This window comes from Misgurnus anguillicaudatus, chromosome 2 (genome assembly GCF_027580225.2).
Source record: "Misgurnus anguillicaudatus chromosome 2, ASM2758022v2, whole genome shotgun sequence".
NCBI classification, from domain to species: Eukaryota; Metazoa; Chordata; class Actinopteri; order Cypriniformes; family Cobitidae; genus Misgurnus; species Misgurnus anguillicaudatus.
This window is the reverse complement of record NC_073338.2, coordinates 11,246,939-11,260,550: the sequence shown is the minus strand read 5'-3', so window position 1 is coordinate 11,260,550 and position 13,612 is coordinate 11,246,939. Positions and strand designations below refer to the sequence as shown.

The following is a 13,612-nucleotide window of genomic DNA, read 5'->3' as shown; positions in this document are numbered from 1 at the left end:
CAGACCTTAATATCTCTTGCACCTCGTCTTTCATCTTCACTTTTATTTCTCTGTTTATTTTATTTTTGTGGCTGGCAGCAGAAGCTACTTAGCGTTTTCGTGACATAAGGCCAACACTGCCCTACAAAGGCAAAAGACCTTAACTCTCTAGAGTGTGAAACTGAGAAAAATGACTTTAAAGTTTAGAATTATAGTGAGTTTCAGTTGTCAGTTAATTGCTTCTTCATTTTTATTTTCTCGAAAAAACATAAAATTGACTCAAGATACTAATGCAAATAATAAAGGAGGTCTTGAAGGTCTCAAAAATATCAATAAGTAATTTTTGACCAAAAACAAATTTACTGCCTTTTGCCTTTGTAGGGCAGAACAGTGATATCAAGTTACGTTGCTACGTAGGCCTACGTAATTTAACCTTATCAAAGAACCTAATAAAATATGAAAATAAACATTAATAAAGACTATGGGGTATTGCACGCAACATGCATGTTTTTTATTTTGTTTTTAATGACCCGCTCCGCAATAAAGTGACAACTTTACCCCCCTGGCGGGTTACGTGACAACCCGCATCACTAACGTCACTGGATGCAGTTTGTAAATGTTTTTGCCGTGTTTGCTTGTGCTGCCGCGGTCTTTTAAATTTTGCAGGGCACAACATCTCTCCCACTCGACAGCGTGCCTTTGTTTAAGGTGCTGCAGTAAATTGTTCGTACCTTTGATAGCAACAGACTTCTAACACACTTTGCAGCTGGTTGTTGTTTGTTTTGTGTCTGACGCCGCAAAACCGAACCAATTCCAAATAACAGATGACACTGTACCTTTCTTGGGAACGCGTTCTTCCATGCTCGCTGTCATGTTGTTTGTGTATCTCTATGGCAAACGCGCAGCATACTACAGTTCAACGATTTGCGCGAGTAGATTACATACTTATGCTGCTTTTACACCAACCGCAGTAGAGGCGTGAAGCGCGAGTGATTGCAATGTTAAGTCAATGTGAAGACGCGTTGACGCGCGTCTGGAGGTCCCGCAGCGCGGAAGAGGCGTTCGGCGTGGCGCGGAAGAAGCGTTTCTGCCTCATTCGCGCGCGAATTGAGCGTTGTGTGCGGTACGCGCGAATGGTGCTTTTGTGCATTTTGCGGTTCACGCAAATTTGCGGCTGACACCCAAGTTGAAAATTTTTAACTTTGGCGGAATTTCGCGCCGCGTTAACCAATCAGGAGCCTGCATGCTGCTGTGGTGGCAGCCCCGCCCGGAGTCACTCATTCAACCAACGCTTGATATTGTCCATAAGCAGTCACCCGGAGCTATAGGGCTTATTCGGAAACACCGGAAGTCGCTAACCGTGGTCATATTGTTGACATGACATCTGTCCTGCCCCTAGCCGCACGTAGATTTGAGTTGAGGGGAGCAGTAGCCTAATGGCTTCATCTCGTCTGTATTAAGAGAAGATGAGCTTGATTATTGTGGACCCATATCAAATAGACCCAATAGCCTTAAGTAAAGATCCGTCCTTATTGCCAGCCGTAACTTATCCGGATATTTATAACTATATCGTTCATACAGTATCCGCATACATCATACAAGCACTGAAGGGCCGTTCACATTATAACGATAACTATAACGATAACTATATTATCGTCCACATCACCAAACAATACGTTTATGCTAATTCGCTCACGGCACTCACGCAAATCACTTGCCTTTAATATTGCTTGTAATAAAAACTTTTGCAGATGTCCTCAACATGCTGCGTTTCACGTAACTCTAAACAGTGAATCTAATAGTTTGTGTAATCTCTTACCTTTTGGCATAACAGTTAGTTAATGTACTAGATTAAAAAGCATTACGTAGTCAATTGTCACAGCAACTGGAGGTAATCTAATGTTATAGACCTCAGCAATGAGCTTCACTGTCATTTTAAGTGCTCGTGCACTTGAAGTTCAAATAGATTTTAATGCTATCAATGGTTTATCCTTCATCAGGTGGGAAAAATCGCTTAGAAAGTGATCCCAATAATGTCGTTCATTGTATCTGTATCGGTATAGTTTTGGTGTGAGATCAGCTATTCTCTTATATAATATAAACCGATTTTCAAAACTATATTTTTTATAGTTATCGTTATAATGTGAACGCCCCTTAATTCCCTACCTAGTAGTATCAATGCCAGACCTATTATTATGTTCATATAACGTTAGTTATAATAAAGCAATAAACCCCAAGAGGCAGTGGGTTGCCGGTGCGTTTTGTAACAGCTAGGGGGCGTTGTTGGGCACGACGCGAAGCGGAGTGCCTAAGCCCCCTTGGCTGTTATGGGGTGCACTGGTGGCCCGGCGCTTCGAGGGGTTTATTGCGTTTATAAAACGGTTACTTCATATGCATAAAGTTAGCGGGATTTTATAAAATAAGACACAAATAAGTTGTAATTAATTAGTACAAATATTACTCTTCCGCCAAACAAAGTAGTTCCTCAGAATCAAGTGTGACTGAAACAGAGCGCAGTTCACAAACAACACAGACGCAGCAAAGATACAATGAAAATATGATTTAAGACTGTGGTGTTTATTTTATAAATCACCATTCATCTAATTTATACATTAACATTTATATTGTGGAACTGTTGAAGTGATGATCAAATATGCTATGAAGCATGCTTAACTCTTTCCCCGTCAGCGTTTTTTTTTTAAAGTTGCCACCCAGTTTTAGTTTAATGCCTTACAGAAAAATTATCTTCTTTAAATAAACATAAAATATCAAATGAAAGAACAAACCATCCGCTTTCAAACAACAACAACAAAAAAAGTTTCATCCTACCTTCATTTGTTCCCTTATCAGTTATCACCTCTCAAATTTTCAGCTAAAAGCGGAGATAATTCCATTTTTGTGAAGAACTTTAGTAAGAAATCAGATTCAGACATGAACAGTACTACACGGTGTTTTCAGTGAATGCGTCAGTGTTTAAGTTGGGAAAGATCGCCACCCAGTGGATAATAGCGGGCGTATGAACTTCAGTTATAAACTCCTCAGACAACGTTTTCTCTTTATGGACGAGATGACTCAACAATATTTATTGACATTTATTTGGATATCGCCATTAATTGTGCAATTGTAGACAAATTAAAAATATGATTAAAGACTGTCGTGTTTATTCTCATAAATCAGTACGCAGCAACAGTGGCGCAGTGATACTTATGTAATGTGGTCTGAACCGTGAGGTTACCGGTGTGTTTTATCACGGCTTAGAATGCGTTTCAACCAATCAGAATGAAGAACCAGAACTGCCCGTTTTATAAATACTAATTTAATAACTGTCTCAATTTATGACAGCTTATTTGAAAGAGCAGTTTCAGCCACTGCTTACAGCTAACGTTAACCATATGTGATCAAATTATGGGGACAGACTTTGCTATGAGGCATCCCTAACGTTACCTGTGACAGTGAAACAGTCGAAGAAGCAGCAACTTGCCCAGGAAACCCAAAAAATAAAAAAAGAAGCTTGTGTATGTTATTTGAGAAGACAAGCAGTGATGGAGGTATGTAGAAAGCAACTATTCTCGAAAATGCGATGATTGACACAGAGGTAACCATAGCAACGTTTTGCCGTCTCGCGTGGTTATCATTCACAGCTTTGACCAAAATAATATTACAGCATTATGTTTTGCAATAAACACTGTCTTGGCATTGTGTGTGGTGGCGTTTACCGTTTATGGCTTTTAGCTCCAGTTTTTGGTGTTATTAAAGTGAAAAGCTGCCGGTATCAATATTTTGATCTTTGGATTTATGTCGGTTTATTATGGGATTTTTCTTGTTCGCTGTATTTTTCGTGCAAGATCTGGCAACACTAGTCAACAAACGCTCATGCCTCTGTCATTTTCTGCACCCCAAATACAGAAGACTTTTCTCTCTTATAGGCATTTAATTTTTTCAGAAGAGAGACCTGTTATGTCAGTGATGAACATTTAAATACTTTATCAACAAGTAGTTGTTTAGTTTGGTTATGTACACACTATGCAGAGTTTCTGTAAATGCAGTTGTCATTACCAGCATGTTGCGGGAGTTAATTCGGTTGTAGAATGCGGTTGTTAGTCCCGTAAATTACTGAACTGTGTGTGTACAGAATAGTGCGGCACAATTAATCGCATCGCAATCGCAATCGCAATGTCAGCCTGTGCAATTAAATGACAGCAAAATGTTGCAATTATATTAAATAAATAAATGTGTGGACTTGTTAACACCAACTTTCTGATAACAGTTTGATGATTTTCCTTGCTGTTTAAAAAAAGAAAGAAAAACGAACAAAAAAGGCAGTGCACGTGTGTGGTGTGCGTCGTCACTTATACCAGAGCGAAGATGGATGCAGAGGAGATTGACAGTGATCTGCTAGCTAAAAAAAACTATGTCTGTTGTATGGCGGTATTTTGGATTTAGGATTACTGACACTGAGCAGTTGCTACATCACGTGGCAATACGAAAACATTTCTAGTTTTACAAATACACGTTTTAGCTAAACTGTTTGTGGATTTTCCTTAAAACCCATTAAGTTGACTCATGATACCATTTAGTATAATCGCAATCGCAATATTAGCAGCACTAACCGCAATGGGAAAAATTACCCAAATCGTGCAGCCCTAGTACAGAACAGGATTACGCATTAAAAAAATGAAGTGGCAACCGAATTTAAATGCAATTTGTACAAGGCCAAAGTTTGCACATTGTTTCCCTGACTCCTCTAATACGTATCTTAAAACAGAGGACAGACAAGTCTGAATGAATACTTTGATTGATTAAAAGACACTCAAACATTTTAAGATTGATGTCCTAAGAAGCATTAGCTCTTATAAACCATGCCTCTCTAAAGATATCCCATCAAGAGTTGTTGCACTCCATAAGGCTGAAAAGGGATACAAAACAATCTCAAAATGTTTAGAGATCCATCAGTCGACACTTATACAAATTGTCTATAAATGGAGACAGTTTAATACTATAGCTACCCTTCCTAGAAGTGGGCGCAAAGACAAGATGACTCCTAAGGCACAACGCAGAATACTCAATGAAGTAAAGAAGACTTCATGAACCGTACAGGATAATGTCAGTGTGGCTGTCTGCCAGTTGAGGCTCAGTAATAGCTGGTTGACAATGACCTTAAGCATCGAAGTAAATCCACCACAGACTTGCTTTAATAAAAACTAAATGTGCCATTTGGAGTGTCCTAGTCAAAGCCCAGTCCTTAACCTCATAGAGATGACCTCAAGAGAACAGTTCACATCAGACATCATACAAATATATCTGAGTTGAAGCGGTTTTGTAAAGGGGAATGGGTAAAAATTCCTTCCTTACTTGCTTGAAGTAATTGCTGCCAAATAAGGTTCAACAAGCAATTAAATCCAAGGTACACTTACTTTCCTTCAGCACTGTGAATGTTTAATGGGTGTTTTCAAAAAAAGACACAAGAAACTAAAATGATTTGTGTGTTGTCAGCTTATGCAAATTGTGTTTGTCTATTGTTGTGACCAAGATGAGGATCAGATCACATTTTATGGCAAATCACTGTAGAAAAACAGTTCATTCCTAGGGGTTCACATACTTTTTCTTGCCACTGTATTAACAAGAATAATTTACAAAAATGAAAGTAGTACATTCAAAAAACAGAAAAATACATCCTAGACTAGGCAGGGAAAAAGACGCAGACTAGAAACTTCAACGCACATGCTCATGCTCGACACATTGAGGCGTGGTGCTCATGCGGGTGATAAAAGATTTGAAATATTTACGGATATAATTTCCTCTCTCTCTAATAACATTTGTCACTCCATACTCTCAAACAAATAAAATGAGACAAAAGGCTGAAAATGCAATTTAAAAGTCTTAATACTGTCAAACAGACCGCACTGAATTGTATCTCTGAGAAAAGACAAAACACTCCACTTATATTCACACTCATCACCAATCCGTCCACTAACTAGATATTTTCAATTATCTGTCTCAGACTCAAGTAGGAATGAAAGACGGCTCTCTGTACACAGAATACAGAAACAGCTCTCAGCATTTCTCCAAACTAAAGCAGTCTGAGTGCATTCAAACGCAGAACCTGAAAGCTTATATAGTACTTATTGATGTGGTATGAATGTTTGTATATATTGATTTCAATCTTTGATATGATCTTACTCAGTCAGTCAATATTAAATATATCAATATTATTTTTCTAGGAGTGGGCCGATCCAATACTTTTTTTGCTGGATTGGGTATTCGGCCTAACGGTGCCGATCCAAATCCGATACTCTGTGCGTTACTACTGTAATGCTATACAAAAGTCAGACTATTATAAAAGCAACATAAACATTTTTATACACTATATTCAAAGTCTTCCTAATATATTCAAAAGCTTTATGTGATAATCAAATGCATATGAAGAGATTTAAGGTCACAAAAACTGAATGGTGTGGTGCTCGCGGAGTTAATGCACTGGAGTTGCGGTGAATTAAACGCAAAAAATAGGATCGGATCAGGATCGGACGATACTCAGAACTCAGGTATCGAAATCGGATCGGGATCGGTCGATACTCAGAACTCAGGTATCGAAATCGGATCGGCCGATACTCAGAACTCAGGTATCGAAATCGGATCGGGATCAGACAATACTCAGAACGCAGGTATCGAAATTTGATTGGGAAATTGGATACTCAGAAGTCAGGTATCAAAATCGGAATGGGGTCAGTCGATACTCAGAACTCAGGTATCGAAATCGGATCGGATTGGCCGATTCTCAGAACATAGGTATCGGGATCAGTCGATACTCAGAACTCAGGTATCGAAATCGGATGGGGATTGGCCGATACTCAGAACTCTGGTATCGAAATCGGATCGGGATCAGTCGATACTCAGAAGTCAAGTATTGAAATCGGATTGGGATTGGCCGATACTCAGAACTCAGGTATCAAAATCGGGATCAGTCGATACTCAGAACTCAGGTATCAAAATCGGATGGGGATTGGCCGATACTCAGAACTCAGGTATCGAAATCGGATCGGGATCAGTCGATATTCAGAAGTCAAGTATTGAAACTGGATCGGCCGATACTCAGAACTCAGGTATCAAAATCAGATCGGGATTGGTCGATACTCAGAACTCAGGTATCGGATCGAGATTAGTCGATTCTCAGAAGTCAGGTATCAAAATCGGATCGGGTTTGGCCGATACTCAGAACTCAGTTATCGAAATCGGATCAGGATCGGCCGATACTCAGAACTCAGGTATCGAAATCAGATCGGGATTTGTCGATTCTCAGAAGTCAGGTATTGAAATCGGATTCGGGATTGGCTGATACTCAGAACTCGGGTATCGAAATCGGATCGGGATTAGTCGATTCTCAGAAGTCAGGTATTGAAATCGGATTCGGGATTGGCCGATACTCCGAACTCAGGTATCGAAATCGGATCAGGATTGTTCGATACTCAGAAGTCAAGTATTGAAACCGGATCAGGATTGGCTGATACTCAGAACTCAGGTATCGAAATCAGATCGGGATTGGTCGATACTCAGAACTCAGGTATCGAAATCGGATCGGGATTGGCCGATACATAAAACTAAATCGGATCGGGATCGATCAATACTCAGAACTCAGGTATCGTAATCAGATCGGGATTGGCCGATACTCAGAACTTAGGTATCAAAATCGGATCCATATGGAAAAAGTAGTATCAACCCACCCCTAATATATTGTCACAATGTTCTTTACATTATATAGGATGATTTTATGTTGAAAACACTCAATAAATAAATAAACTTTAGCTGGTTTTTCACACATATTACATTTTACTCCAGATTTTAATTCCATTCGTTTTACTACCAAACTTAAAATGCACAGTATTCTGCTTTCACATCAATTCAAGCATGGATCACACTGTATGGCACTTTGCTGTGTTGATATCGGCACATATAAAACAGCAGGACTGTTAGATGAGGAGCAGAAGAGTTATTGCTCCACTCACGATATGCTCAGCTACACTCAACATATCTTCAATCTTGCATGTAGAAAACATGCACACAACTCCATCTGTGAAATTAACCCTGAAAACGAATGTAAACACATTGATTTCACAGGGTCAAGAGCAGGGCACATGAAGTGATGGTGGTTCATGCTTCTTTTTAAAGTGGTGAGAAATTCAGGTAATGGACTCAATACCATATTGAATCATTGGAGCATCTACTTTAAACCAAACACACTTTCAAACTATCCATTATAATCATCAGGCTGAAAGAAAGCAATTCCTATAAAAGCCTGGCCAACATGTACCAAATGATTAACTCTATCATAACCCATATCCTATAGCAAAGGATAAAAGTCTACAGTCATGCTCTCATCAGCTGCAGCCTTACCTGAATCTGATCTAAAGCTGAACCTACTTCAAAAACTACATTTTTTATTTAAAATGTAAACCTTAATCTGAATCACAAACTGATTTTGAAGCTATAGCCATACATCAATATTGTCATGACTGCACGATATTAAGGAAAAATATGATACACAAAAAATGTATATGATATGCAATAGGATAAAGCTTTGTGCACTTTGCAAGCCACTAGCAAGCAACGCAATCTCATTCATTTCAATGAAAGCTTGCCGATTTCCGGTGACACAAGCAACAGTGGCCATTGGCGATATGAATTGGCGTGTCCAGCTACGCGACAAAGTTGAGAACAGTTCAACTTTATGCAAATGACAAGTGATTTTCGTTGGCGACAGTGTTGGGGGTAATGCATTACAAGTAATGTGCATTACGTAATAATATTACTTTTCTGAAGGAAAGAGTAAAGTAATGCATTACTTTTAAAATGTACAAATTAATATTTGAGTTACTTTTTCAAAAAAGTAATGCAAGTTACTTTTTTAGTTTAATTAATTTGATTTAAAAAAATGTGTACTGAATTAAACTAAACATAGTCACATTATGCCTGCACGCCTGTGTGGGAACAGTTTGGAAGGCCAGAGCTCAACATTTTGTGATGAAATATGCAGTTTCTGAATGCAGAACTTTTCAGTCATAAAAACACCTGCAAGGCCTGAAAGAGATCAAGCCACAGCCAAGAAAAAGTAATGCAAAAGTAACTAAAAAGTACTATAAGCATTAAAAGTAACTAAGTAACGCAATTATCTTTTAATTTGTCAAAAAAAAAAATCAATGCATCCAGAATAAATCCGAACATTTCAACACAGAAAGATAGGCCTGGTACTAGAGCACAAATGTTACATAGAAAAGACATGCTCAATCACACACACACACAAACAGACACACACAAACACACAAAGGTATGACTGCCACAGAGAGCATTTCTTATACAATTTGGCAAAAAAAAACAGCCACAGATGCAAAACAAAGATGTAAAATACTCACACAGGTGTGCACACACACACACACACACACACACACACAACACACACACACACACTTACATTCAGTCAAATTTCTGTGGCATTTTGTAAAAACAGACATTTCAAAATATATCAAAAACTACAAAAAATTATATTATTTGAAATAATATTTATTTTTAAATGTCCTTTCTAATGTTTATATAAACATAAATTCACAAAATGTATCAATAAAGTACTGATGTTGAGCAGTTGGCCACATTCAGTGAAATGAAGGGGTCTCTATGGGCATCTACTGGTCAAAGTGATTTATTTCCTAAACTGTAACCATAAAACTGTTTTTTTTCTAAACACCAAATGGCTGAATTCAACACATAACATCTAGATCAATATCTAAAAACAATTTAAATCAAATTTAGATCATAATTTATGTGAATTTTACATAAAATTGATATTTTTCAGGCAAGCTAATAGTGTAGTTGAGGAATTGAGTGGTAAACGGGTGTAAAAGCACTTCATATCTCCCAAAACACAGCATTAATGTATAAATGGGAAGTAAATGAAAAAGTTATAAATTATTTGTATCATTAAAATGTATACATATTTTTTGTAATCACTCTTTTAATCTCTGGGGTCATTTTTACCCCCAAGGAACTATAACGTATACAGGAAAATAGGGTCTTATGAGGGTTAATATTGTAATGCATTACTTTTTAAAGTAACTTTCCCCAACACTGGCGACAACCAATAAGAGCGGTGGAGTTCCAGTCATCTCTCTTTCGTCAAGGCTGTTATTTATTTGTTTAAAGTTGTTATTAGGATAAACAGAATTTGGAACGCCTCCTAAGGGGGCGTGCACACTAAAGCTTTCACAGCCGTGGTCGATGTATGTTTTCAATTGTTTCCAATGGAAGCTCTGCGTTTTTCAATAAAGCTAGCAGCTAGCTTTTTCCACGTAAAAATCAGTTTGAACTATAATTAAGTCTATTTAAAAACTGAAAATTGTGTAATTAACATATCTCTCCCATTCTTTCTGATCTTATAAACATCAGAGTACAAGCATGCACTCGTGCACATGCAGCCAATTGCATGCCATTCTCTATGTTATCTAACAGTAGCCTCTTTCACACAGTAATTCTGGTAAATTACCATGAATTTACCAGAATTAATTTACCAGTAAATACAAAAATATGCTGTTCACACATGCAGTGCCATTCCGTCTTTTTACCAGTAAGACATCATTCACACATTAGTATCAAAATACCGGTAAACTCGGAGAGAAAGCGGAAGTTACCTGTGGCGCGCGGCTGGCGAGCTCTGTGTCGTATTTGTAAACAATGGCGGGTTATGACTTAATATCCACGGTCCTGTGGCAAACAGTCGCGAAGTTGCTCGTGACCAAACAAATTGCGTTAGGCGGCGTCAAACGGAACCTACGTTTCCACATTATCCTTTACAGAAGGTGTAAGGACGTCGGCAATTCGGCAAACTGATGGTAAGCCGTTTTAAACAACTTTGGTGAAGAAATGTGGATGTTAACTTCAGGTGTGCTCAACTTTTAAGCAGCATGTGTGTGGAAACGTCGGTAAACAGTACGGGGGTAAATGCGTCACCTGTATAAGAAAATTTCTGATTGGCCCGATCTGTCAGCGCGGTCTGACGTCGTCCGTTCTAAATGCTGGTAATCCTATATTTTTGTTCACACATAGCGCTTACCGGTAAATTACTGGTAATCTTACAACCTGTCTTACTGGTAAAATTGGGATCACTGATTTACCGGAAAGGTTCTGTTCACACATGACATGTTAACTGCATTTTACCAGTAAATTACCAGTAAAGACTGTATGTGTGAAAGGGACTAGTCACATGTAGGTCCCAACAAACATGATCAATTTGTATTCACTTGATTGAAACAATGAATTCAAGTGTGTATCCACTGCGATACAACAAAACTATGCATGCGGCCAAGCGGTATAACAATAACTTGTTTCAAATCATTGATGCTTTGTCCTGCTGATTTCATCATTATGATGTCATAATATATGTGCTGCTTTTTTGGGCAATATAGTAGAAAATACTGTCAGGTCAGGCTGATAATACTTCACCATGATACTGTTTGACCTCGATCTTATCTCTGTGGTAAAAATCAATTCTCCAAGAACAATTCATATGGCCTTACAAAACCATTCCTTGTAGAAAACAAAAGACGTTTTAAATTACATTTCACACTGCAATGAATTAAATGTCAACTTATGTCTGAATCTCTTGCTGCTTTTTGGTTTAAACCATACAAGTAATCTCACATGCTTCTCCTCCTCGAGAGTATCTGAAGAGATCACCACAACATCTCAAACTGTCCTTAGACAGATGACAAGATCTCAAAACTTGTAAACAAAAGTCAGACATGTCATTGTAAATTAATTTCTCATTAAACACTTCAGAGACCAATTTATCTGAAATATGTAAATCTACATTCATTTTATACTCTTACTATATGTGAGTTGACACAGAGAAACATCATAACCAATCAGAAGAAAGGTTAAGTAACATTTAGCCATAGGAGTAAAAGGAGTGAAATGAACCTGACAGCAGTTTTTTCAGTTGCGTCTGGACCATCCAAAGGAAGCTCATCGGCCAGAATCTCTTCTATTCTGTGTGGATCATCTGGAATATCGCTCTGAACTTTGACCTTTTCCTTTTTTCCGGTCCCAGCTGTGAGCGTGCTCCATAGTGCACTTTGAGACTTTGAGCCTGGAAAGTACAATTAGCCAAAAATTATTACATAAAATCAAGGACTTAAGGTCCATTCACAGCAAGGATAATAGTGAAGTCCACACCACAGCAATAACGATAAATACAAAGGATGAAATCTTGGGATCACTTTGGGTGGAATATTTTTCAAATGATCACGAATCGATCCAGCCAATCAAAATTCACTTGAATTTAAAGACCCTGCACATTTAAAGCGGACATTTTACAAGACTTTTTTAAGATGTAAAAAAGTGGTTGGATAGTGCAGATTAAGAGGCGGTATTATCCCCTTCTGACATCACAAGGGGAGCCAAATTTCAATTACCTATTTTTTTCACATGCTTGTGGAGAATGGTTTACCAAAACTAAGTTACTGGGTTGATCTTTTTCACATTTTCTAGGTTGATAGAAGCACTGGAGACCCAACTGTAGCACTTAAACGTGGAAAAAGTCAGTGTTAAAATGCCAAAGCCAAAGCATAAACCGACTGTTTAGTGAACACTAATATGATTATAGTTACCTTTATAGTTATCATTCTTGGTGTGAACGGGTGTAAACAATGAAACATTACACTTCTCACTATTGATATTGCCTTCACGTGCTATCGTAAATTTGGTAATTCCCACCCCTGAAGTCGTGATTAGAAGTTTGTTGTGTTCAGGTGCTTTGTTGTCAGAAAGAATTAAGGACACCAGGTTCATGCGTGTCAGGTTCAACGCAATGGTCTGGTTTCACAGACAAGGCTGAGCTAAAGTCAGGACTAGGCCTTAGTTGAAATAAGACAATTAATGCTGGGTACACACCAAAAGATTTTTTACATCTTATAAGATTTTTAAAATGTGATAGACCACAAACATCCTAGATTTAAGCATTTGCACCTATAGTGTGTGGTGTGCCATGATGTGTCAAAGACAGCACAACACACACAAACAGATTTTCAATCAAAGTCTCGACTGTGAACACAGAAAATCTTGCAAAATCTCGCGAGACTTTAGAATAAGCATGGTGGACGATATGCAGGAAGAAATTTCAATGATACAGGGCTCCAGACTGCCACCAAATGTGCGACCAGTAAATTTGACCTTTTTTTGTGATGTGACACTGAATTTGAAACAGCACATTATAGTTTCTGCATCTATCATTAAAGTATTTATTAGTAATACAGTGGAAATTAGTAGAAATGTGAATATTTGGTTAGCATGTTGATTTACGGTGTGTGCCCCTACATTTTTTGGTTGCGCCCCTAAAATTTTCAGTTGGGGCTACTGTGCTCCTAGTGAAAAAAGTTAGTCTGGAGCCCTGTGATAGTGTTTGGAATGATTTTCACAGAAAGTTCTAGGGAAAAAAGTAAAGGGTTTTGGGTGAAGTCGTGGAGACAGCGGGAACATGGTCTCTCTCTATCCACATCAACCACACTTTGTGCTGCGCCATGACTGCTTCTGTCTTCCATCATCTTGCTTTCTGATTGGATATTGTTTTGTTTCACGTGATAATCTCAAG

General features: G+C 38.2%; 1 protein-coding gene across 3 annotated transcripts in view; it reads right to left on the bottom strand.

Moving 5' to 3' along the window:
• Nucleotides 1–13,612, bottom strand: part of pde1cb (phosphodiesterase 1C, calmodulin-dependent b) — a 155,145-nt gene that overhangs the window by 119,801 nt on the left and 21,732 nt on the right. For all 3 annotated transcript variants that reach the window (XR_012371928.1, XM_055201352.2, XM_073872745.1), the window contains exon 3: nt 11,944–12,112. Coding sequence is in view for 2 of the 3 variants with exons in the window: in XM_055201352.2 (XP_055057327.2) it covers nt 11,944–12,112 (169 nt within the window). In the remaining variant the exon portion in view is untranslated. The remainder of the gene's footprint in view (nt 1–11,943; nt 12,113–13,612) is intronic.